The 27838-nt window shown below is 35.8% G+C and overlaps 1 protein-coding gene across 2 annotated transcripts in view; it reads left to right on the top strand.

Moving 5' to 3' along the window:
* NTN4 (netrin 4) overlaps positions 1-27838 on the top strand; it is a 124603-nt gene that overhangs the window by 70236 nt on the left and 26529 nt on the right. For both annotated transcript variants that reach the window (XM_049626100.1, XM_049626099.1), the window contains exons 4-5: positions 12767-12893; positions 14911-15099. In XM_049626100.1, the coding sequence (XP_049482057.1) occupies positions 12767-12893; positions 14911-15099 (316 nt within the window). The remainder of the gene's footprint in view (positions 1-12766; positions 12894-14910; positions 15100-27838) is intronic.

Raw genomic sequence — 27838 nt, 5'->3', positions numbered from 1 at the left:
GTTCTTGTCTCATAGTTATGTGTTAATAGTTTTAACAGCATATTAGAAGTTATTATTGTTAATTCCACCATTTTTTTCTAAAATTATTAAAATTAAATAGGTACTAAGAAATTGGAAGTGATATCCCTTTTCCCCTCAAAGAGTTTATCACGAGAAGTTATTTTAGGTGTTGGTGGGAAGGAAAAGAATCCTCATGATTACATCACTGTTCTAAGATAGAGCCTCTAATATTTTAGGACTGTCTTGGGAGTTCTGTCCCCTGTATTTTTTTTTAATTTTATTATTTTTTTTAAATTTACATCCAAATTAGTTAGCATATAGTGTTACAATGATTTCAGGAGTAGATTCCTTAGTGTCCCTTACCCATTTAGCCCATCCCCCCCCCCCCCCCCCCCCCCCCGTAACACTTGGTTTGTTCTCCATATTTATGAGTCTCTTCTGTTTTGTCCCCCGCCCTGTTTTTATATTATTTTTGTTTCCCTTCCCACATGTTCATCTGTTTTGTCTCTTAAAGTTCTCATATGAATGAAGTCATATGATTTTTTTTCTCTGACTAATTTCACTTAGCATAATACCCTCCAGTTCCATCCATGTAGTTGCAAATGGCAAGATTTCATTCTTTTTGATTCTGAGTAATACTCCATTGTATAGATACACCACACCTTCTTTATCCATTCATCCATCAATGGACATTTGGGCTCTTTCCATACTTTGGCTACTGTTGATAGTGCTGCTATAAACATGGGGGTGCATGTGTCCCTTCGAAACAGCACACCTGTATCCCGTGGATAAATGCCTAGTAGTGCAATTGCTGGGTCATAGGGTAGTTCCATTTTTAGTTTTTTGAGGAACCTCCATACTGTTTTCCAGAGTGGCTGCACCACCTTGCATTCCCATCTGTTCCCTATCTTATCACTGATATGCATTGTCACCTTGGGAAAGTTTCAGTGTATAAAGACAAGTGCAAAGTGAAGTTACAAAAACAAGACTTAACTAAGATCAAATGAAGAACAGAGATGAAGTGGCTCAAATGGCTATGTAACAACCATCCTAGAAACTTAATACAGTGACCAGATAGCAATTTGGCTTGAAAGAAATTTCAAATTACTTAGCTATACACTGATAAAGTTTCTCATACAGTTTTATAGAAAACTCAAACTTTGCCTAAGGACAAGAAGTATAGCAAGAATCTAATAATATTTGCCAATCTTCTCTTGTTCTATATCTTACAGCTGAACAAATTGTGGCTGTTATAGAGAAGCTAATTTGATATTATAAGGCAAGAAAGCCTTAGATACACTGAAATAAATGTCTTAAAATCAGTGTCTGACTTTATTGTCATTGTACACATGCAAATCTCAAACCAAATTATGCATATAATCTAGCTCTGTTCACTTATAGGATTTATCCAAATAAACATGTCTATTAGACATCATTTTTCAAAGCCCAGTAGTCAGAAGTAATTCTTAAAATCCATTGGAAACAGAGAATAAATAAACAGTTCTATGCAATGAAGTAATGGTGGGGAAAAAATTGCATATGTACACAATAGAATGATCTTATCTAAATGTAATCTTCATAAGCCTCCTGGGCATCACAATATTTAGTTCAATGCTATTTGTAATTTTAAGGCAGAAATATTTATTACAGTCCCCAGAGGAAAGATAAAGTACCTGATGATACTGAAAAGAGGAAGCTAGTAGAATTAATCTTTTGAAAATATAAGACATTCAAAACCCATTTAGCTATACAAAGCAAGTTGAAATTCCACTTTTAGAAGTACATGCTTAAGCAGTCTTGATAGAAGAACTTTAGGATAGATGAACACATGTGGGATAAGAAATGGCAGTGTTAAAGGGTAAGTTTTTCAAAAGTGAAGCCATGACTCTCATACAGATATAAAATAAACATAGGTCAACAATTTTATTTAACTCATTAATTAATGAAGACGTTACAACTTGTTCAAAGGAAAATTCAAAGAACCATACATACAAAGACAAAGAATATTGAATATACTTACAAATAGATGCAAAGCATCTTTCTCAAAAGATGATATCTTTAAAGATGGGAGGCTTCTCCCAGAGGAATAGGACTAATAATCCACTCAAGGCCAGGACACCCATGAAATGGCTCACTTTGAGTCAAAACCAGCCTCTGTCCTGAAGAGCTCTTAAGCCCCTGGAAATAAAGAAAAGTAGTCCCTACCACTAGACTTGCAAAAAGAAGAGATTTTTCTCTTTGTTCTAGAAAAGCATTACTCAGAAAGGTGAGAGAGAATCCTACCTAAAATTACTCAAGGACCCCAAATTTAAACTAAAGTGCTCACTTACAACAAAACAAAACACTATTGCAACAATAGTACATTTTAAAACAATGGGAATATTTTAAGACCTTCTTTCACTTGGCTTTTAAAATGAGGTTACTTTATTAGCAATATTTTTAAATACAAAAGTGTTTTGCAATTTATTTGAAAGACCCAGATTATGCTTTTCTCTGACCTGAAGCAGTTTCTGCATTCTTTTATGCAGATAGGTAGGTTTGGGGAGGTTGGTTTTTTGTTTGTTTGTTTGTTTTTGTTTTTTTGTTTTTTGGGTTTTTTTGCTTTCTTTTGTCTTGGTACGTTGAAAGAGAACCCACAAAACTTGATTTTTAGTTCTTAGTTCTAGCTGTAATACTATTAAAAAAAGATCTGCTGAACCACATCTTTGAGTAGTCTTGGAATAAATGCCCACAATTTGGAGTACACAAAGTTGGTAGCATTTGGAAATTTTATGTGTCTTATATGTATGTTTCTGAATACTCCTGATTTTTTATGGTAAAGAACATGCACAATGGCACAAATAAACTGCCACTTAGATATACAAATCACAGTTTGGGGGCTTATGGAATTTTGTACATGAAAAAATGGAAATAACCCAGCAACCTGAATCTCAAAATGTATCTGAATCAGGTTATGCAGTGTTCTCCTTAACCATTCTCCATAACCTAAATTAATACTGACTATAAAAACCATCACACTATGTGTTATTACTATCCCTACCACATCACATCTAATAGAGTAAATAACATAAAAGAGGTGCTATCCACAAAGAGCAAATGTTTAATTAGACTTCATTTACATTCCTGTTATCATCTCCATTTGTAAATTTATTCACTGGAGTTTGATAAGTAAAACTTGCAGTGGCCCAGAGATGCCCCTAGGAGGCATCAGAATTTTCAGTGCTCAGATAGGTTTTACATTGAACCAAGGAGATTTTAAAAGTATTCTCCATCTCAACGTACCCTAAACTTTTTCAAGCCAGGTGAGGGAAATGGGGGGCCAATCTTCCTGTATTCCCCTATCTCCAAAACTGCGAGGCTTCTCCCAGAGGAATAGGACTAATAATCCACTCAAGGCCAGAACACCCATGAAATGGCTCACTTTGAGTCCAAAATAGCTTCTGTCCTGAAGAGCTCTTCAAGGACAAATTGATTTGGAACACAGCTATTTTATTTTATGTTTTTAATTTTTTTTAATATTTATTTATTTTTGAGAGACAGAGAGACAGAGCATGAGCAGGGGAGGGGCAGAGAGAATGGAAGACACAGACTCTGAAGCAGGCTCCAGGCTCTGAGCTGTCAGCACAGAGCCTGTTGCGGGGCTCAAACTCACAAACCGCAAGTTCACGACCCGAGCTGAAGTCAGACGCCGACTGAGACACCCAGGCGCGCCCTGGAACACAGCTATTTTATTTAGGTAACACCCTCAAGGGACTTGGCCAAAGCAGATCCCTCAAAATCCTATTCCCCAGGGTTTTATCCTAGCATAGGTTAGGGATTAAGATGAAGACTCATAACGGACTGCCAGAATTCTAATACAACAGCTCCACCACTTCCTGGCTTTTGTAACCTTAGGCAAGTCATCTAAACTCTTCAAACTTCAGTTCCCTTTGTGAAATGGCAATGATAATTGTACTCACCTTATAGGGTTCTTGTGTACATCCATTGAGTTAATGCTTATATAATGAACCAGAGCAGTGCCCAGTACATAGTGCTACTCAATATTAGCTTCTACCACTACTATTGTTGTTATTATCTTGTTATTATTTATCCTCCTCATCATTATTGTTATTATTACTCTCATTTCCCTCCATGACTGACCCGTGTTCCTTAAGCTTACAGATCTCCCAGAGCAACTATTGATGACTACTATAGATAAAAACATATTTACGAACATGCCTTGCCCAGTTGTGAACTACTATATACCTTATAGGAAGCACTCTAGACAAACCTGAATGTGTTTCAATCCTACTCTACACAAAATACTGTTTTGTGACAAACAACTGAAAGTATCCCGTTCCCACTTTAAATGTTTTTTTATTAATGTTTATTTTTTTTTGGGGGGGGGGGAGAGAGAGAGAGAGAGAGAGAGAGAGAGAGAGAGAAAGAGTGGGGGGAGGGGCAGAGAGAGAGGGAGACACAGGATCTGAAGCAGGCTTCAGGCTCTGAGCTGTCAGCACAGATTATGACCTGAGCTGAAGCCGGAGGCTTAACTGACTGAGCAACCCAGGTGCCCCTTCCCATTCCCACTTTAAATGCATAATTGGTACCCTGCTTTTCTTGGCAAGTTTATGAAATGGAAGTAAATTCAATAACTGAGGTTCTCAATGTGCCCTTAAAATATATTTCCTGAATGGAAAAAATTAACACATATTTATTGAAAACATATTCTATGCCAGTTACTAGAGATTCAAAGAAATTTAACCCACTGGTTCTTTTCCTGCAAGGGCTTACAATCTAGTGGAGAGAGGCAGATAAACACATGATTACCATGCAGTGCACTAAATGCAATTTTCTTGCGAAATTACATTGGCTCCATTCATGCTTTTTTCCAGTTCTATCAGCCAGAACAAGATTCTTGGCAAGATAGTGAATATAGGCATAGTTTGTCTTTAGCTCCTTCCCTTAAGACATTCCCTTTCCCTCCATCAGGAAGCCAGTTCGTTCTCTATCTAGGCAACTCTGAGTCCAGTTCTGGGATTGAGAACCAATGGTTATAATCCCAGCTGATATGTTTGTTACTAATACTTAAGGATTTGCCCCTTCTGAGCATAAGTACATTGTTATGGGCTCCTGGACCTACAACCCTATTTAAAAGCTAAGAATTGCAGGCAACTGACTAACTGAAAAGAGAGAAGTCTCAAAGTACTGGCCAATTTTCATTCTTTAAACATATTTTTTTCTGCTCTATACCTATCTTTATTTTATTGCCCATACTTTCTCACAAGAGCTGTTTTCTCTAGTGTCCAACTTCAGACCAATGAATAGATTGTAAAACTTTTTCTTTTTTTTTTTGCATTTTTTTTTCAGTATATGAAATTTATTGTGAAATTGGTTTCCATACAACACCCAGTGCTCATCCCAAAAGGTGCCCTTGTAAAACTTTTTCAATTCGTTGCATTCTTGCTATATGTATTATTGGGCAAGAGTTTGGAACCAGCCTTCAACCTCTTTTGCCCCATTCTGACAGAATGTTTCAAGCCCCCTTTTCCACCAAATTCAATTATTATGCTTCATATTCACCATAGAACTCCCACATCTTCTGTTAAATTAAAACATGCAAACCTTTAATGGGGAAAAGGAATATTTTATTTGTTAATGAAAAGACATGTTTCCTGACAATACTCTCTATTCAAAGGTTTGTGCTGTAGCATTGTTGCCCATGTTTTTGTCCTGTATTAGAGGAGCAGGTTCTAACAGGCTAGCCCATTATTAGAATTTATCTCTTTTCATGCATAAGAAGTTCATTCTTTTCAAAGTTAATCCTTTTCTTTAAAAGGGACATACTATCTCTTTATAAATTAATCAGTTTTTGCCTTCACATTTTGTCTTAAATTGCTGCATAGCATTATTCCACTTCTAAATCATTTGTCATAGCTAAATGGAGTTCCATGAATTGCTGCAGCTGCCTTTAAGTGGGCATTTTCCTTTGGTTCATAGAGTAGGCACTGTTTGCATTCTCTTTTCACAAACATTTTTTAAAGTTCCAATGACAGTATAATAGAAGACTCGTTTTTCCATCAAAATTCAAAATTGAATGGTAAAAATGAAAATAAAATCATGTATATGTAAACAATAATGGCACAATAGCACAAGGAAATTACTTAATTTATGAAATTCAAGAATTTCTGAATACTTAGCTGTAAAGTCTCCTCCCCTCCCCCCCACTAACTTTCATTGTAATTTTTAGCAGGACACGAACAACAGCTGTTCCTTTCTTTCTTGGAAAGCACTTGGGAAGCAAATTTTATCAGGCATTCCTAAAAGAATTCAATTAATATGAGTCTCTAAAGAATTAACCAGATTGATTTTTTGCTTTGGTAATTTCCATTATGGTGAATGTCTGTAGTAAGCATCACTAGATGATGAAATGTATCTTTATTTAAAAGGCAGGAGCTAGGATGATATTTAGTCTATGATATCTTTAGTCACAAGCAATGGGGGAAATGAGGCAGGGGAGGAGAACAGGAGGAGAAAAATAAAAAAGAACAGAATTTATGTTAGCTTAGGTATAGTCAGTATCAACAAATGAAAGTCTGTCTTCAGAGATTATTAACATTTATTTACCTTTTCCTTTGTGTCACAAGAAGTGCTGCAGGAATGAAGACATACATACTTTCTTTGCTCTCCCTTGTTTGGTTTTCAGATGATCTGGAAATGTTCTGCATTGGTGAGATAATAAGACCCAGCCACATGAGTCTTCTTTAGTAGTTCAGTATTCTGAACACAGAGAAGCAGGCCTTAAAATCATAGAACCCATGGGGCGCCTGGGTGGCTCAGTCGGTTAAGCGTCCGACTTCAGCTCAGGTCACGATCTCGCGGTCTGTGATGAGTTCAAGCCCCGCATTGGGCTCTGGGCTGATGGCTCAGAGCCTGGAGCCTGCTTCCGATTCTGTGTCTCCCTCTCTCTCTGACCCTCCCCCGTTCATCCTCTGCCTCTCTCTGTCTCAAAAATAAATAAACGTTAAAAAAAAAAAATCATAGAACCCTAAGTCTGGTAGGACCCTAAAAGTTGTCTAAGGCAATCTCCCATCTAATGTTTAAATGTTTTACGACATCTTGATAAGTGATTGTCCAACCCATTTGCCTGACACTACCAGTCATCCAATTCTCACAACCTCTTGCTGTGGCCAACTTCCTCAATTCCATCACTGCAGACTACTAGAAGGCTTTCTGCCTCAAAAGCAACAATGAAGAAGCAGCTTTTCTAAGCAAGACTATCTGTCTTATAGGGATGGATTTGAAAGATAATAATTTCCTCATTTTGCCCCCACCCAGATTCCTATATTTTGAGCCTCAAATATGTAGAAACTGTATTTTCTCTCCTTATCTTTTTGGCTCTAATATATATTTGTCACTGAAGTGCATAGCTACTAATGAGCATTCTGTTCCAATAATTGCTCAAATTACTTGTTCAAAGTTTGCATAAGTCCTTCCCTATAAGTATGCTAAAAATTACTTGCAAATAGATTAATATTAGTAACAAATAAGTAATATTAGATACAAGTAGGAAATTTTTTAATGTTTATTTTCTTTAAGAGAGAGAGAACATGAGGAAGGGGCAGAGAGAGAAGGAGAGAAAGAACCCCAAGCAGGCTCTGCACTAACAGTGGGGCTCGATCCTTGGGATCATAACCTGAGCTGAAATAAAGAGTTGGATGCTTAACTGACTGAACCACCCAGGCGTCCCAGTAGGAAAAATTTTGACATTAATAGAATAAAGTACTTAGTATAAGGGAGGAAGTTATGAAATGCATAGAATATCCAAAATGCCAAGGAATATTTCTTATATAATTAGGAGTTATAAATTTGTTATTAAAGTCAATTTCTCCTTTTCCAATTAGACAGCCAGACATCACTCTTCTTCAACTAAACCTTAAGTACATAATCCCATTTTCCTGCCCTTTATCTAATTCATGTTTGTGACCAAACAAGAGCCATGTTTAACTTGTTACTAAAGATTCCTTTTTATTTTTTTTCTTTTCTTTCAATAAAGACCTAGTTTTACTTGCACATTTTTCACAAGCATCAAATAGTGGGTGATCTTTCAAGCTTGAACAGTAACAGTTGTATTGCTGAGGAAGGACTTCTTGTTTCAGATGGTCTAGGTAATGATTTACAGCTATTTTTGGTAATTCTCAAAATGACAGCTCCTTGAATTTTTCTGTGTGCAGAAAAATTTGCTAAGCTGGCATTTTTCAGACCCTGGGAGGTTCATCCCAATTCTCAGCATGTGGGAGCAAGGGAATGCTCTGAAATCCTTACTCCAGAGGGAATTGACCTGACCCCATTATCTTGTAATACATGTGAATGTTTGATGAGTTTTCCCTATATGTCTGTGGCCTCCTGAGGCCTGGAATTTGTGGGCCAGGGCTAACCTATCAGCTGGGTGAAATTACTTATAAGTCTGGGGCATTCCAAGATCAAACCTGATAAATTGACCTATAACGATAGTTTGGTTCCTCCAAAGAGAATGAACAATACTTTGTAGCATCTATCTTTATATAGTACTTAGTAAGTGGTTGTTTAAAAGTAGAAAGGATGCTAAAAAGCAATAAGAATTAACAACCTTGAAAAATTTTGAACATTATCAGAAAAGATATGTGAGTTGTGAGTGCCACTGACTGTTGGAAAGCATAAGCTGGGGTAAAAAAATATACAGTAAAACCTTGGACTGTGAGTAACTTGTTTTGTGAGTGTTCTGCAAGAGGAGCAAACATTTCTAAGAAATTTTAACTTGATAAACGACCAATGTCTTGCAGTATGAGTAGTACATGATGCCGAACATCACATGATCACAACTGAGCCAATGGTTCTTGAAAGTTGCTTTGATATACAAGTGCTTTGGATTACAAGCATGTTTCTGGAACGAATTATGCTCTCAAACCAAGGTTTTACTGTATATATATGTGTAAAATGACCATACACACACACACACACACACACACACACATATATATATATATACTATAAGAAATAGTAAAAGAGGAAGGGGAAGAAAGAACACAACAGACAAGATAAGAATGAGGTAGAAAGTTTTTTTTTAAAAGAAGAAAAGAAGTGTATTTAATATACCTTTTAATCATTTCCTTACACAAAAATTTTCATAGATCTTCAGTACCTACAGGGTAAATTCCAGCACCCTAAGCTAATATTTAATGTGCTTCATGATCTATATAGAACCAATCCCCCAACACATGTCCTCTTTATTTACTGACTTTTTTTCTAGAATATTCCTTTGGGATTCTTATCTTCTTGTCCTTGTCTCTAAGGAAAATCCTATATGTTCTTTAAGACACAGCCTCAAGGACTAAGAAGTTTTACACAAATAGCATTTGTTGATGTTGGTCTTTACCATATTTATGTTAGTTAGACTTAACATTTTCTAAAATGCCCCCCTCAGATAGTACTCTATATAACAGCAGTGGTGAATTAGGGATGGTTTATTCTAGGAATTCTGACTCTAATGCCATTACATATTTGTATCCTAGATGTTTTGTGTGTAGTATTTTTTTAAAATAGGTTATAGAACTTAGGGAATTAATTATAAAACTACTCTTCTCGTTATTTTCATTATGCTACCGACTTCTGCCAGCTATATAAGTATATCTTCACTTTACCAAAATCTTCAACTTTGAGAGATTTTTCTTTCTCAGTTTTTCCAAAGACTCCATTTTGCTTGAAATCAACATCTAGCACAAGTAAACAAAGAACTGTCCAGGTTTACTAAGAGCCTTTAGTGAATCTTACCACACCAAAGTTATATAATAAAGAGTTTCTGTTTTTCATCGTACTAAGGAAGGTTGAATTTAAAAGATTTAATAAAAACAGTAAGACTGGAGGATTTCTATCAGAATATATGAAAAACCAGATTTCCAAGAGCTAGGATAAAAAGACCACACTCTTATAGAGCAGTAAAAATTGAATTCCTACAGATTCCAAATTGAAGTGCAAATTTGTCTTTAGAATTTACCTGAATGTGTGAATGGAGATGTATCTTACTTACCAACATGGAGATGTGAACTCCATGGAACTTCACATGTAAACAGCTCCTAGCAGAGATAGTCACAAAGAGAAGCCCAAGAAAATTGGTGACTGTAACTCAGCTCATACTTGGGCTTTCCAGTACCCAAATCAGTAAATTGAATCTATAACACTAGTTCCGTTTCTATAAGGAAAATCAACAAAAACTTTTGCATCATCATACTCTAAGGAGCTAATCCCACCCTCTTAAAAAAAGTTACATTCTTGGGGCGCCTGGGTGGCTCAGTCGGTTAAGCCTCCGACTTCAGCTCAGGTCATGATCTCACAGTCCCTGAGTTCGAGCCCCGCGTCGGGCTCTGGGCTGATGGCTCAGAGCCTGGAGCCTGCTTCCGATTCTGTGTCTCCCTCTCTCTCTGCCCCTCCCCCATTCATGCTCTGTCTCTCTCTGTCTCAAAAATAAATAAACGTTAAAAAAAAAAAATTAAAAAAAAAAAGTTATATTCTTTAATTAATCCCTAAGAACTAAAAGAGCAGCTATAATTAATTTTCACTAACTAAAAAAACTTACATTATAATACAAAGAAATGAAATTTAGCAACATGGCCATCAAAATCATTATTTATTAAATTTTCCAGACTATAACACTTAGGTTTCATACGGATCATTCACAAGGAGTCTTCAGTCCTCCATGCCTATATAATTCCTTGAACTTTTTGTGAGCATAATGTCTGTAGTAATCATATCACACACTTGGATAATGCATAATCCAGAATGCCTCTACCAGTGAAGAGGCACTAAGAGAATTAAAAGACAAAGGGGCTCCTGGGTAAGAAAACACAACTTACTCTAGGGTTAAATTAGGTCAGGCATAGTTCATCAATGTATTGGTGTAGCTATTTCCAGATTTGTTGAGCTCTAGGGACTCATTTTGATTCTGCCCACCCCAAGTACATGTCATTTCATGTCATTTTTAGTAGTTCCTTTATCATTGCCATCAAAATATTTTAGCTGTACTGAAATAAACTTTGTTCAGAGATTCTCCGTAGCCTCCTAGCACCACAACTTGATTCATTTTATTTCCTCTTCCTGGAAAGTCTCTTCCCTTCTGCCTGTCAGAAATACTGCCCATGTTTAAGGACCAGCTTAAAATTCAACCCCCTTCTAAAGCCCCCACAACTGCTAATCTCTGATGACTTCTGCATCTTTTAAATTCTCACATCATTTTGTTTTCTTAGGTATTTATTGTCTTATTTATCTATAATATTTTTATGTGTAAATATTTTATCCACCTACATTACACTATTCTGAAACACAAATTATGTTTTGTAATGCTTTGTGTACCAAACATTGCCTAACATATTGCCTATTTTGGTAGTTATATTTGTTGACTGGTTGGTATAATTTATTACTTTCATGCTAATTTACCTTTTCTACTGTTTCTCAAGAAAAAAAACCCTTATAGATCCAAATTTGGAAACCCCATTCTGAGCTACTTTACAAAACTCTCATTTGTACAGTCATGACATCACATGTCAGTAAGTGCATGTTGGTACTGGAATTCATGGCAACAGTTACTAGGGAGTATTCAAAATGATCCAAGATATTAATTTTTAGAAATTATTGGTGAGATTATACAAACAATATTAAAATCCTCATAAAACTCTCAGATCCTAAAGAATTCTACTAAAGTATTCCTCCCTGTGAGAAACACTATTTTAATAAATCCTCGACTACTCTGAATTGTAGGATGAAAAGAAAATTTTATGGTAATTATGACAAAATATATTCAAAGTCTTAAACAACTATATATACATACATACACACACACACACACACACACACATATGTCTGTTTTTTTATAAAGTTTTTTATTTTATTTATTTATTTTTATTTTAGAGAGAGAGAGACAGCACACAAACGGGAGAGATGAGCAGAGGGAGAGAGAGTCCTAAACAGGCTCCACACTCAGCATGGGGCCCAACTCAGGGCTCAATCCCACAATCCTGGAATCATGACCTGAGCTGAAATCAAGAGTCAGACACTCAACTGACTGAGCCACCCAGCTGCCTCAAAAATATATACATTTTTGATTGATCAATTTTACTTCTAGAAAACACATTCCAAACAAAGATGTACACAAACAGTTAGCTACAAGGATATTCATTATAGAATTAAAATATATGTAAAAATATTTAAAAACCTAATTAACCAAAAATAGGTGATTGGTAAAATAAGTTGTACACCATACAAGGGAGCCATTAAAATGTGTGTTGTACAAGAATATTTAATGAAATGGAAAGATGTCAATATATTGTTATATGAGAAAAGAATTACATAATTATATTTTAAAGTACTAGAAATATAAACTTCAAATGTTGATTATGATTATGATATGAGATAATCATATTTACAGATTTCCAAATTTTCTATAGTGAGGATGTAGTACTCTTGTGTAAAGAATTTTAAAAATGTTAAGGCATTAAAAATTTAAGTAAATATCTAGCCAGTACCTAAGAATTGCTCATTAGGGTCACATAATTTACAGCCAAGAAAAATATATTATGTAACCTTTTGAATTAATCACAAGACAAACTAAAGAAAGGATCTCCCATCTTGATGGCTTTTTTAGGGAAGTGTATGAATATCATATTGCTAAAGCCAACCAATGAGATAAGACTATGGGAAGAATATTCCTTCCCAGCATTGTTTGTGCCTCACAGCTCTTATTTATTTTTGTTTGTAGGTCCATGGGAAGTGTATGTGTAAGCACAACACAGCAGGCACCCACTGCCAACACTGTGCACCATTATACAATGACCGCCCCTGGGAGGCAGCTGATGGCAAAACAGGATCTCCTAAAGAGTGCAGAAGTGAGTACCAAGCCCACAAGACTAAAAGCCTTCTTTGTAAAGTAAACTTATCTCTGGACTCCTTGGTCTCTAGAAATACAATATAAAGTGGTGGATGACAGGCACTGTAACCTACACAAATATAGCCCATATCACTGCCCACTAAAACCTCCACCATTGGAAACAATTGCTGCTTGCAAAGTTGCCAGTATGACTATTTTACCAACAACGTGTTGCCCAATGCTTGGATGCTTTGCAGAATCTAAGCACCCTTCTTGAGAAGTTGACATAATAAAAACATAGCTAGACACAAGAGCAACAGGAGGATTATGGCATACAATTACCCTCACAGCTGAAATATTGAATTATAACCATGAAAATAGCTATCTCCAGTTCGGTTCTCAAAACAAACCTATAAAGCAGATGGTGTTAATCCCATTTTAGAGATCAGGAAATTGAGGCTCAGTAAGATTAAGTAACTTGCCAAAGTTAGTAAATGATTTTCAGGACTTGATCACAGTTCTTCAGACTCCAAATTAAATGTTTGTGTTTTTTTTTTTTCAATAATGCCTAATGCCTTTCTTTTCACTTATGATACTTGAAATGACAGATCAAATTTGAAATTAAGCCAGTTAGTCAAGAATTGGACTACATTACCAAGGCTAACTTGGGAGTTTCAAGATTAGATAAAAGGGTAAAAAATATGGGAATAAAAACGATTTTTTTCTTTGCAGTTCAAAATGTTCAGACACATACACATGCCCATAACAATGTTTATACTCACAAACTTCAATTTTACAAGGATTTAAAAGGCAAGCACCGTGGGTAACATTGTGGGAAGTCTCTTCCCATACATAATTTGGAATCATAATTGATTTATTTTAGTTTCTAGGAAAAGTAAAGGATTTCCTCTAGGCATAAATCCTGAATTATCTTATATTATGCTTTTTAAAGATTATGAATCTGGTCAAAATATCATAACAACACATCAAGGAAACAATGAAAAAACAATAGCACAAACACGGGTTGACGTCCACGAAAATGTCTGCATTCTTATTCTAAATCACTCATCAAAAGAATCTAAAGAATTTCTCCTAAATTCCTAGAGTGCCATTCCTGGTCCTTTCCACAGACACCAACTGCGTATCTAAAGACCTGTAGAACACAGAGACTTGTCACGTGGTGCTATTGATATTATAAATGACTTAGAGAAATTGTTACAAAAGAAACAATGTGGGTCTCTTCTCTAAAAAAAATTCAGGCTTCTATAGGAAACTATCTTGTACTCACCAGTACATCAATAGCTAAGGAATAGTACTTCATGAAAGACAAATCAATCTACCTGACAAATTCCTAATCCCTGTCCCCATAAGGTTCCTTCTAGGCTTCTCAGTGAGCATGAATTCAGACCTGTATCTGCAATATGAATTTTCATTTTCAAATAATGCCTGACAATGTGGAGTTTTCTAAGCATGGTCAGGGGACCCACAGTGATGACTCTGGTCCTTGGGAAGCAGCAGGAATAGAAATTGTGAAGTGTTACCGTTAAAGGGGGGAGGAAATGGGTAGCCACTCAAATAGTTTTTCCACAATAAATGTCAACCCCAGTTGCTAAGGAAACAGTAACATCTCTGCCTAAGGAGATGGATCTATGCCTTGCTGACTTTCAGGCATATCCCAAAACTTAATTATTTTTTAATTAAAAATTACAAAGAAACACTGGAAGGATACACAAGAAACTGAAAAAAAAAGTAGTAACCTGTTAAAAATAGGGAGGACAGGATACACAGGGATAGGGATACTAGAGTTCTCATTGTCTGCCTTTTATATACTTTATATGTTTTGAGCATGTACTGTGAAAATATGCACTATTTAAAAAACTAAAAATAAATTTTAAAAAATAACACTATATGTTAATTATATTTGAATTAAAAAATTAGCAATCAGCTTACCCTATTTTTAACTGCCTGAATATTAGAGAACCTGTTGTTTTATTTTTAATTATTTGGTTTCCTCCCATGCCTTTTTCCCCCCTCAGCCTGCAAGTGCAATGGGCATGCTGATGCCTGTCACTTTGACATTAAGGTGTGGGAGGCATCAGGTAATCGTAGTGGGGGTGTCTGCAATGACTGTCAGCACAACACAGAAGGTCAGCATTGCCAGCGATGTAAGCCAGGCTTCTACCGGGACCTCCGGAGACCTTTTTCTGCTCCAGATGCTTGCAAAAGTAAGTCAACTAGTGGTTACTGAAAAAAAAACAAAAAACTTGCTTTGTACAAAAGAGATGAATCTTTCCATCTTTTATATGCTGATCCATGGGAGAGAGGTCATGAAATTCTCAGACAATACACTCACATACACTAGTTCATTTCTTCATTGATAAAAGGCATGAACTTTCAACTTCATAAAAATAATCTCCTTTATCACTCTGCATGAAGTAAATTTTTTTCCCATAGCATCACATTTTGGAAAACTAGATGACCCAAGATAAAAAAAGGATGCTGAAAGAAAGATATATTTACAATAAATTTTTAAATGTTTTACTTATTTTTGAAAGAGCATCAGTGGGGGAGGGACAGAAGATCTGAAGAGGGCTCTGTGCTTACAGCAGTGAGCCCGATGTGGGGCTTGAACTCAGGAACTGTGAGATCATGACCTGAGTCGAAGTCTGACACTCAACTGACCCAGCCACTCAGGTGCCCTTTAAAAAATTTTTAAGGGGATGCTGGGTGGCTTGGTTTGTAGAGCATGTGACTCTTGATCTTGGGATCATGAGTTCAAGCCCCACATTTGGTGCAGAGATTACCAAGAAAAGTGTTTTCTTTTCTTGTAAAATTATCTTAAGACTAAATATATGAGTAGGACTTAGACAATAAGTGAACTCAAACTGATGAAATAAAGAGTTATTATCTGCACTTGGGTCATTCTAGCTTCATCTCTACAGCAAATGTGAAACCTGAAAAACCACAGGTTTTCATATCATTATGAATATACTTTGGTTGACACTGCCTTAATGTACCCTGTATTACAGACTAATTTAGAACATAACAATAATCCCCTACCTTCCCCAAAACACCATAAAATGGATTTTGCTTTTTTGTTAGCATAATTCCAAGAAGACGTTTATATGAAAAAAGAGTAGAATTTAAAAGATCTGCTCAATTAATGAGACATTATCTGAAACACGTGACTCTGAAGGGCACAGTCAGAGCTTAAGGAGATGTCCAATGTGGATGAATAGCTCATCTAACTACATGAGTAGCTATACATCTATCAACTCAGAAATTATTAGACGACAAAAACCACTCAAGACTGTTAATGGAGATTGATGATCATGCATTTCCTTTCCCCACCAAGGACTCCATGTTCTGGCTCAAAAACAGTGACAGGAAGGGAGCAATACAATGGGAAAGAATCATTTAAAATCTTGCCTTTTTTTAATTTAAAGGAAAAAAAATCTATTGCTCTTGAAAAATACATATTTTTAACATCAGACAGGAGATATCTACATGAAATTTGAGTGCTCTTGCTTGTTACAAGCTTTCTCTCTTAAATTGTAGAAGACAGAAGGTGGCACAGCTCACTTTCAACATTGAGCCCAAAATTTAGATTTGCATCTTAATATTTCTCTGAGAATTCCATTTTACTCCTGCTCCTTTCATTTGAATAGGTTTTGAACAGATCTGGAATAGAAGCTTTCCCTGATCCTTATGGTTACGTGATCTTATGCCAGCTATTAAAGCTGTTTGGATTTTGATTTTTTTTCTCCCCATAGGGTGGTAATGAGAATTATATAAAATAAAGTATGTAAACTATTTAGCACATTGCCTTTATAGAAAGCTCTCAAGAAATGGAAACTAGCATTATAATAGCTATTATTGTCCTATAAGATAGAAGGTGGGAAATAATGCTACAGAATTTCTACTATTTATTGATTTAAAATACTTTATGTCAAAGATAATTACATCTTTAAAATCCACAGTACCTTGGGAAATAAAATAAAGACCCAGCCCCAAGTGCTCAATGAAGGGTCTGCTTATTAAATTGCTTAGACTCACAATATATTCAGTCCTAATACCATTTTCTACAGGATATATTTAAATAGATAGAGCAGTGCCTTGCTGGCTTAGTCTCTAGAACATGCGACTCTTTTTTTTTTCTTAATGTTTCTTCACTTTTTTGAGAGAGAGAGAGAGAGACAGAGAGAGAGAGAGAGACAGAGAGCAAGCAGGGGAGGGGCAGAGAGACAGGGAGACAGAATCTGAAGCAGGCTCCAGGCTCTGAACTATCAGCACAGAGCCCGATGTGGGGCTCGAACCCATGAACTGTGAGATCATGACCTGAACTGAAATTGAACACTTAACCCACTGAGCCACCCAGGTGCCCTGAACATGCTACTTTTAATCTCAGGGTCATGAGTTAGTTCAAGCCCCACGTTGGGTATAGAAATTACTTAAAAATAAAAGTTTAAAAAGAAAAGATATATATTTTAAAATATATAATAGATAGATATGTATATATGTGTATTGCATATCCTCAGACCACTAGTAGAAATGTCTAAAAATGAGAATGTACTAACTACTAAGCAAATAATATAGAAAAGGAATTTATCATTGAGTAACTTAGATAAGGTAACTCTCTTGTTGGACAACAGGCAACATTTTTCTTTTTATTGCTTTTTAAAAAAAGTTTATTTACTCATTTTGAGAGAGAGAGAGAGAGAAAGCAAGGGAGAGGCAGAGAGAGAGGGGGGAAGAGAATCCCAAGCAGACTCCACACTCAGCTCAGAGCCTGACATGGGGCTTGAACTCACAAACATGACATCATGACCTGAGCTGAAATCAAGAGTTGGATGCTTAACTAACTGAGCCACCCAGGCACCCCAATGGGGAACATTTTCAAATACGTTTTCAAAGATACTATTAAATAGCATTGACTTGAAACACTATGTTGTACAATGTACCTAACATGTATTTGTTCATTCAAACACTCAATGTATATATATTGAGTGCCTATTGAGTGCCAAGAGCTAGGGACACATCAGGGAACTAAACAAAGTTCTTTAACCATTAAAAATAGAAATAGAAAAGGTTTGGGGCACCTGAGTGGCTCAGTCGGTTAGGCATTGGACTTGCGCTCAGGACATGATCTCGCAGTCTGTGAGTCAAGCCTCTCATTAGGCTCAGTGCTGACAGCTCAGAGCCTGGAGCCTGCTTCGGATTCTGTGTCTCCCTCTCTCTCTACCCTTCCCCAGCTTGCACGCACGCGCTCTCTTTCTCTCTCTCTCAAAAATAAATAAACATTAAAAATTTTTTAAAAGAAATATAAAAGGTTTATTGGCAGACCTGGAGCCAAGATAAATACCTTTTAAAATTTTTGTTTTGCTTCTTTTTGTTACTGTGTTATGTTCAAGCTATGGCTCATATTCTTACAAAATATAAAAAGGTTGCCAGCTCTAGCTTTTTAAATCCTAGAGAGCTTTTTAAATCCTAGAATTTTAAATTCAGAATTTTACAAAAAGATCATGAAAAAGGAGATTAGTTAAAAAGTGGCTCCTTGTTAATGATCACTACTTTACTTATACAACTCTTTTAGAGACGTGTACAAAAAAAAAAGAATTTACAGGTTTTTGTCCCCAAACTACCAGTTCTATAAAAACATAAGCAAAATGTGAGAATGTAGCTAAAACTAACAACACATAAGAGAGACACAGTCTTTTCACAGTGTTTATTTATGTGAGAATTTGTGTAAAAGTATATATGTCTGTCTTATAGGTGTTTATGTAAGCAAATAGTGGTATGTATGTGTGCACATGTATGTTAGATCACGTAAGTATGCTCAGTATTGTGTTAGAGAGTGTGGAGGGAGCTCATAGGAGGAGCATTTAACAAGAGTTGAATGTTTTGGGGTGCCTGAGTGGCTCAGTTGGTTAAGCATCTGACTCTTGGTTTTGGCTCAGGTCATGATCTCATAGTTCGTGAGTTCAAGCCTGCATCGGGCTCTGTGCTGACAGTGTGCAGCCTGCTTGGGATTCTCTCCCTCTCTTTCTGTTCCTTCTCTGCTTGTACTTTCTCTCTCTCTCTACATAACAAATAAACTTTAAAAAATTAATTAAAAAAACAAGTTGAATGTTTTGAGTTTTGATATAAAACCTGAGGCCTGAAGTTTAATAGGAATCAACAAGCATGGTTAAGTTTATTCCTAGTGGAGAAAACAACCAGAGCCAAAATGGAACAGAAGGACAAAGAACATAACATACTTTGAGAACTGAAAAAAATTCAGAATGCCCATAAAGGCAAGAAAGAGGGGGGAAGGCAACAACACAAAAGGGAATGAGAATAGTATAAAATATGGGTGGTTGCCTGGTGTCCTCATCTTTGACAATGAGATGGAGCTGACTGCACTACCCACAAGTGGTTGAAAATCAACCAATAAATATCATTTAGCATAATTTTTCATGGGCCCTACCAAGTTGATATTTATAGGCATTATCTAAGTATTAGAAGACCTAAATAAAGCACCAAAGCCATTTCAGTGAAAACACCATCAAGACCACATTAATACATTAAAAAAAAACCCTGAAATATTATGAGGTATTTAGAACATATTTGCCTGACTTACTCAACTCTTTAAGTTGTCATGAGATTCTGAAAGACTGAAAGATAGAAAATACTACTGCTAAGTGAAATTGCTAATCACTCCTAAACAAATACCTTCATAGTATTTAATGCACCAAGTAAGGAAGTTATGAAAATAACTGATACCAATTTAGTCCTTCTAGCGTAATTGTAGGTGGTAGATGGATTAGTAGGGAAGATCCATATTTCCTTCTTTCCTTCTCCGGACAGCCCCCTGATCCACTGATTAGACAGCTGAGGAAAGCATATCCCCATTCATTCTATGGCTATTCTGGCATATGTTTGGGACAAGATATCTGTGTCAACTTCCCTAGCATGGATTTCCTTACCGGCACCTTCTTCCAGAATATTATTCTTTCTGTTCTTCTCTCACCTTTTCTGAACCAGGGGGAGCTCCCAATACTTATTCGTACATCCAGTTCTTTTCTCTACCTTCATACTCTCTGTAATATATTGTTTGATTGTCAACATGTTTGGTAGAGTTTTCATTTTTTTATCTAGTAATATTTTCATATCATTGACTATCTCCTTAACAGATGTGTCTATGTACCACCTTCAGAGTTATTAACTTTGACAAAGTTTATGATAAATTTACTAATATGATAACATTTACTAACGTTACAGTGTACCAGATTTCATGCTAGATGCTGATAGAGATATTGCTGTAACTAGAACTTTTCCCCCATTAGTTCCTACTTTTCTGAGGAAGGTAGTATCAAGAAAACAAGTCAATATTATGATATGATATTAAAAAATTTAAACTATCTCAGTGTGTGCTTATATCAACATGTACAATGTTATTCAAAATAACAATTTTATTATATTTATTCTACTGTGCTTACCAAGGCGGAAAAGTAACCTGCAACTCAGTGTGTGGTCCATAGGCCAGCCCCGTTGGCATCATTCAGTTGCTGATTAGAAAATACAGAACTTCTTATCCCATCCCAGACCTAATGAACCAAATATGCACTTTAACAAAATTCCCAGATGACTGTATCATACTAAAGTTTAAGATTGCTTCAGAATGCTTCTCTTCTCCCTCTCTCTCTCTCTCTCTCTCTCTCTGTCTTTTTAAGATTTTATTCTTAAGTAATCTCTACACCCAATGTGGGGCTTGAACTCACAACCCCAAGAACATGAGTCTCTACCGACTGAGCCAGCCAGGCACACTCAGAATGCTTTTCAACAAAGGTTAAATGCATCTTAGCACTTACTCTACAGTTAAGTCGGCTAGAACATCCTACCATTCCCAGAACATCCAAGTTAGCCAAGATTTGCATTTCTATTTGTATGCATATGAACTTCGAATTTATAAAAATGAATTACATAGAGATGTACTGATTAAAAAATAGAAAACTGGATGAATATTTTTCCGTAGTGCAGCATTTTCCAAAGTTTGATTCATGCAACACTAACTCCATGAGATGTCAATAGGAATTAGATAAGGAAAATTTTTTCTATGACTTTCAAATTTTAAGAAATGATGAATTAATCAAGTACTTATTCAGGATTTCTCTGAGCATTTCATATGCTAATAATGTTCATTATAAACCTCCTATAAAACTTTGAGGTGTGTCTCTCAGATTTAACCAAAGAATGCTTTTTTTACAGAGTGTCTAAGGAGCCAAGATAAATACCTTTTAAAATTTTTGTTTTGTTTTCTTTTTGTTACTGTGCTATGCTCAAGTTATGCCTAATATTGGAAAATGCTGGAAAATACTGCTATTATATAGTGACATATCTATGGAAAGACTTTACTTGGGAAGATATATCCTAGAATATTCCTTCTGTATATTTCTTCCTCATTTCTAAGTGCTAGAGCCTACAACTGTATATCAAGGAAATAGTAAACCTTCTATTTCCATCAGTGAAATAATCACAAACAGAATATTAAGTAAGGCAGGGCAATATAGTCTGTTGGACTTCCAGAGATGATTTATGAAAACATCTCTCCCTTATTTCCTAGTTATCTTCTCAGGAGCTGGAACCACTGAAAACCTGAGGCAGCAGCCCAGACAAAATTTACTAGAAGTATATAAATTATACCTCAGTTTAGCTCAGGAAACACTTACAGAGTGCCTCCTCTATGCCAGGCATTGCGGTAAGCACTAGGTCTGTAAAGATAAAAAGGTCTTCCCTAAGAGATCTTTAATTCTAAATGGGGAGAAATTTAAGTAACAGATTATTTCAATATACTGTGGTGATGGTGATGATATAATAAATAACAGTTGACATTTATTGAGTGCCTACTATTCTCTGTTTACTGTTCAAAAGGCTGTATATGTATTAGCCTTTGTATATGTATTAACTTCCACAAAAGCTGTTTGATGTTGGTACTATTATCCCCACTATATGAGCAAATGCAATGAAAGGGATACATCAAGCTTCTTAGAGTGTAGGGTAGGGTGAAAGCAATTAAGGGAAGACTTCCTTGAAGAGATGCCTCTGATACTTCTTTGGTGGCTGTTTTTATTTTTTCCTCTAAAAGTACTGAAACACAATATTTGTACTACTTTCTAATCAATGATTGCCTTTGTTGACTTTAATGAGTTGATCTAGAAAATAAAATGAACTGATGTTATTCTTCCTCACAGATTACATATATATACATTTAACAGAATACTTACCTGGACACATTTTTCCATCCGACAAATACTGGTGACATTAATCTTGAGACTCTGTTCACAGTTAGGTAGCTAACTCTCTGCCAAATAAGCCAAGGATTTATTGGCTCCATTGATGTTCTAGGCTATTTTTCCCTTCCACTCTCCTGACAAGCTCTATGCTGAATGCTATTGTCCTTACATATACATTTTTTAGTTGATGGTGATAAATTCATCAGACCTGAATAAAAAGAGCTCTAAACCAAATCTACTGGCCAATAGATTTATAATTAAATCATCTCTGTTCTCGCTTCCTCTTTATTACAATCTTAAGTAGGATCAACTGTGGGACACAAACAATCAACAACACATTTCCATAGCCAAGAAAGCACTTTGAGGATTCTAGAGATGTTTGTTTTTTTAAGACTAGTAGAGATCATTGGAACTAAATTTATTTCTACAACTCAGAAAAAAAAAATGTAAAGGACAGTGCATTTAAGGTCTGTAAACACAAGGGAAAATGTGAATCTCTCCAGCTGAATCTAGAGTTGAGAGGAGAATGGAGGCTCAGACCAGCTGGTTGCTAAAGTACAGAAGTAAAATGGAAAATATAATTATCACTGTGTACTAAGATACTTTGAAGAACACTGTCTCTATGTTTTAAAAAAGCAGTCTCTTTTACAGTAACTCACTTGAAATATTGAATGTCACTTATGTACCTGTTGTATCCTATCACCTAAGTAGATTTTCCTTTGGCAGACATATTAAAAATATGAGAATGACCTCACTGAACTGTGGTGTGCTAGCTTTCTAGGGAGGGAAAATGCCCAGATTTATAGCATTGGCCAATTTCTATGGTTTAAGTATTTCCCCCATGGTCAATTTCAAGCTATCAGATCATTTTCAAATCAGGAACTCAAATAGACTCATACTCTATACCACAAGTGGAATGGTTTCCCTCCTTTGAAAGAAGTCTTGACTCCACCTTCACAGCTTCTTTCTCTGATCTCAAGCACTACTCCAATCTAGTCATTGGTTCCCCAACCCGTGTATGGATCAGAATCACTTGGGAGCACTTACTGAAAATATAAACTCTCAGAGCCTTTCCCTAGATCTTCTGAATCAAAATCTCCAACAGGGATCCGGGGCAGATATCTGTTTTTTGTTTTTGTTTTTGTTTTTGTTTTTGTTTTTTGTCTTTAAAAGCAAGGTTGGTGATTCTGATTCAGCCTTTTGGTTTCCTGGCCAGCAATTGAGAACCATTACATATACCATTGTTTCTAATGTGCGCTCTGTTCACTTCCATCCTTGAATGAAAGATTTTGAGCTAAGAATCATCTATAACTCAATCTGCTCACTGAATTAGCCATAACTCTTGACAGAAAATCCTAAAGGATTACTAAAACTCTTGACTAGACATTTTTCCTGACTCAATGATAGATATAAATGCTCAAAAGCTTTCATGTCACATATCTTTCCCTCTTAAGAATGTCTAACTTAGAACCTCTGCTTTTCTCAAAAAAAAAAAAATTATGGCAGATTTCTAAGATACCTGTTTTTCATGCAACAGTTTCAAAATAAATATCTAGCAATTCCATTCAGAGAACTCCCTCTTGTTCATAGTATATACATTGATTTACCATAAGTACCTCATATTTTAGAGTTCATTATTGTGTAATAAAACTGGAATTTATAATAAAATTAACTTACCACTACATTGACAATTTACTTTTACTTCTGTATTTACATATTTCAGAACGTGCACTAAACTACTATAAGTATGTTATTGTGTTCGATTTAAATAATCGTTGAATGTAGTTCTTCATGAATCCCCATTTCCCCCCCCACCTTTTAACACCAAAGAATATCTTAAATGTTAGATTCATGGGAAATTGGGTGTGAAATATTGACAGCTATTCTATGACACCTCTCTACAGAAAATTTCCCTTACATACACACACATGTTCCCATACAACACATCGTTTGAAATAGATGTTTGAAGAAATGACTTATAGAATAGGATAGCTCTTGGGGCACCTGGGTGGCTCAGTAAGTTAAGCGCCTAACTTCAGCTCAGGTCATGAGCTGGTCTGTGAGTTCAAGCCCTGTGTCAGGCTCTGTGCTGACAGCTCAGAGCCTGGAGCCTGCTTCGGATTCTGTCTCCCTCTCTCTCCCCCTTCCCTGCTCACACTCTGTCTCTCTCTCTCAAAAATAAATAAACATTAAAAAAAAATTTTTTTTAAAGAATAGGATAGCTCTTTGTTTTAGGAAACAGCCAGTTAGTTCCTTTACAATAAATTTTTGGCTTTTATGTTATGACACATTTTTAACTATTGCATCGTCTCTCTCCATATTTAAAGAAAAATCAGCAAATGGAAAAGAAAGCAGAATTTATTCCCTGTCAAAGTAAACAACCTCTTGAAAAACTGACATGCCCTTCCTTCCTCTCTGGCGGTCCAAAATAAATGTAGTCTGTTGCCTTTCAGCAAAGAGTGAACAAAAATAAACTTGGTCCTTCTGCCCTAAAACCCAAACCAAGTGTTTACCAAGATACCATTTTGTTACTTGGTTACCGTTACCCTGACTAGCCAGCTATCTTTGTAAAGAGCTCAGTCATCCATCCAAATCTATCTTTTTTTCCTTCTTGCTTTTTTTCTTCTTCTTTTCTTCTTTCTGTCTTAGGTGAAAACTGCTCAACTGATGGAAACACAGTGTCTAGAATGGGTGACTCTCTTGCTGCAGACTGTCTTTCCATCCTTCACAGTCAACTCAAATATCACCCTCTCATCATGCTCCCAAAGAAGAATTTCTGTGTTTGTCTGCTTGCTTGTACCTTTATTTATTAATTATTTCATTCTACCTCTAGGATGGTTATACTTTCCCTTCAAATTGTATCAGAAGTAAAAATTTTTAAATAATTAAATCCAGGATACCTTACCACATTTAGGAGCCCATAGCACTTCCCCACTTTTCATTGTTGTACCTATGTTCCAGTCCATATCAGAAAAGGATTGTTTCCCAAGGGTCATTAAAGTCTCTTCCTATAGTAGCTTAGTGGGCTTTTTCTTTCAAATTACAGTTTCAGCAAAACCACATGAGTCCATTTTATGTCATATAAACAACTTAGACATTCCTGTTTTATGCTGAAAGCAACTGTGAATGATTTCAGCATAGAATCAATATGAAGTAACTGTTTTTGAAAACTTTAAATAGAACCAGTCACTTGGCAATCATAGTTGGGAAACTTTAATGTCAGCTTTAAAAAAATCTAGGATGTAAAACCAGAGGGTTAAGAAATGGAAAAGATAGAGAAAAATACATATATCATAATGTAGTAATCATACTGGGACTATCCCTTAAAAAGATCAAATGACATAAATTAAAATCGCCCCTCAAAAAGGAGAAATTTTATGAACTGATGAATAATAAAAGTCAGTCAAATTTGGGAAGAGAAGTGGGAGAGATCATGAGATTCTCTACTATGTTTCCAAAACAAAGTGTAATTCACTGAATAAACAAGCAATACACCATTCTGTGTTTCATGAGGAGAAGCAATAAATAATCAGGCAAATAATTATGAAATATCAAAACTCTCAGAAAGCCTGGACAAAATTAGATAGGGTACGAAGAAGAGAAGTAGCATTTGTTGAATGGCTACTATGGGCCAGACACTGTGCTGGGCAATTTACATAACTTACCTCATTTAGCAATCTTTAGGAGTTAGGTGGTGACTTTTATATTTTACAAATGAGGACACTGAGGCTTAAATTAATTATATAATTTGTTCAACTTCACACAGCTGGTCAGAGGCAGGGCTGGGATTTGAACCCAGGTTTGTCTGACCTTAAAGACTGATCCAAATACACACAGAGATCTCAAGAACTTGATTCTACACTGTGGTCTGGTGGATGAAAACAAAATGAGTTTTTAAATGCAGAAACGAGTGAACATATGTATTAGAACCAAATATAGTTTTTAAAGGCCCTAACCTCTTGAAAAAATGTATTATCATACATTGCCATGTAAAGTTTGAACTTCAGGAGCTGCATTTATCTTAAGGAATCTTCGTACAGGAAAGATGGAGCTAACTGAAGAGTGTTCCACATGGGCCAACACAACAATCAAGAAAACAGAGATACTAATGAACAAATATGAAAGAGGCTAAATAGTCTCAACTCAACTAGGAAACTGCTCAAGAAGAATACAACAACTTTCTTCAAACACTCAAAGGGTGTAAGGGGACATAGGGAGTGGCAAAACGTAATTTACTACCCTAGAACAAAGAGTTGTAATTAGATATAATTGGATGAAAGTGAGGAAAAAAGATTGATTAATGTGAAAAAAAATTTCACTGCCAGTGAAAGGCATTTATGGGTGGGGAATGTCCCCTACAGAGTTGGAATAAAGAACTTTTATCACAAATAATAAATAATAAAATTTGACTGAGTGAAGCATTAAATGTAGGGAACCATCTTGCACTAGGAAAATTCAGAATAATCTGTTCTGTTTAACCATTTCAGTTTTCTCTGGATTTGGGGTGTGTGTATGTGTGTGTGTGTGTGTGTGTGTGTGTGTGTGTGTGTTCTATTTCTAGTATCTTAGGATTGCAATGCTGTGGTGCTAAAATACTAAAAACCTATAAAAGAAATAATATGACCCTTTTAGGAGATTCATCTAAACATATTTCATGGCTGTCACTCATTCCAAGGCACATTCATTCAACAAAGATTGAATCACTAAAATGGTTCAGCATGGTCCTAGGCCAGTCATCTCTTTGGATACAGAGATGAAAAGATGTGGTTTCTACCTTCTGGGCCTTCACAGTGTACTATATAGATAGCAGGGAGGTGAAAAATCATAAAGAGATTAAACTGGAGGCCAAAAGACTATCAATCATTAACAAATATTCATTAAGTGACTATAATTCATCCATTTTTTAAAAACTCAAACAGATTTACTGGTGGCAGTCCCATCCTATTCACTGTATATATACAATAAAAGAGTCCCTAATTCCATGGAAACAGACTATAAATAAATTTATCCAAGTAAATATGTAATTTAAAACTACAATAAGTGTTATGAAGAAAAGGGTACCATGATAGATTTTAGCAGGGATGAACCACATCAGTTGAAAGGAGAAGACAGATGGGGTCAGTAAGCATTCTTTATCCAAAAGAAAAAGGAGTTAGGGATGACTACAGTTCCTGGCTAGGCACTTGGTTAGATGGTGGCTGAGTAGAATGGAAATACAGAAGGCTTTCTTCAACAAAAAGGTAATGATGTTTGATATAACCAAATTCCTCAAAGCAAAATACCGTGTCTAAAATTATACTTAAAAGTCTTCCTGTAACAAAATGTATCTCTACACTCAAAAGTACTTTCTGCAGTTTTAACTGAAGTAGCAACTCACGAAAATAAAATTAGCTATTTAGCCATCTAAGATCTTTTAGATATACCCAGGAATAAATAGTAACTGGCTCAGTTACAACTAGTAAACAGGAAAAGAATGATACAGAAATCAAATTGAGGGTCTGAGTAGTGGTCACATAGTAAAGCATTAAAAATAAAGGGTATGTCTTTTGTATTTATTTGCATTACTCATTTAAAGTATATAGAAAACACAGGAAATATACTTAAATACCTTACTTTTTCTTAAAGCATTGGATTTCTTTCAGTGTGGGATGTACAATAACTCAAGAGACATTGCATTTCAGTAAGTGAAAGG

This window comes from Panthera uncia, chromosome B4, assembly GCF_023721935.1.
Source record: "Panthera uncia isolate 11264 chromosome B4, Puncia_PCG_1.0, whole genome shotgun sequence".
Classification (NCBI taxonomy): Eukaryota; Metazoa; Chordata; class Mammalia; order Carnivora; family Felidae; genus Panthera; species Panthera uncia.
This window is presented reverse-complemented; position numbering and strand designations above follow the sequence as displayed.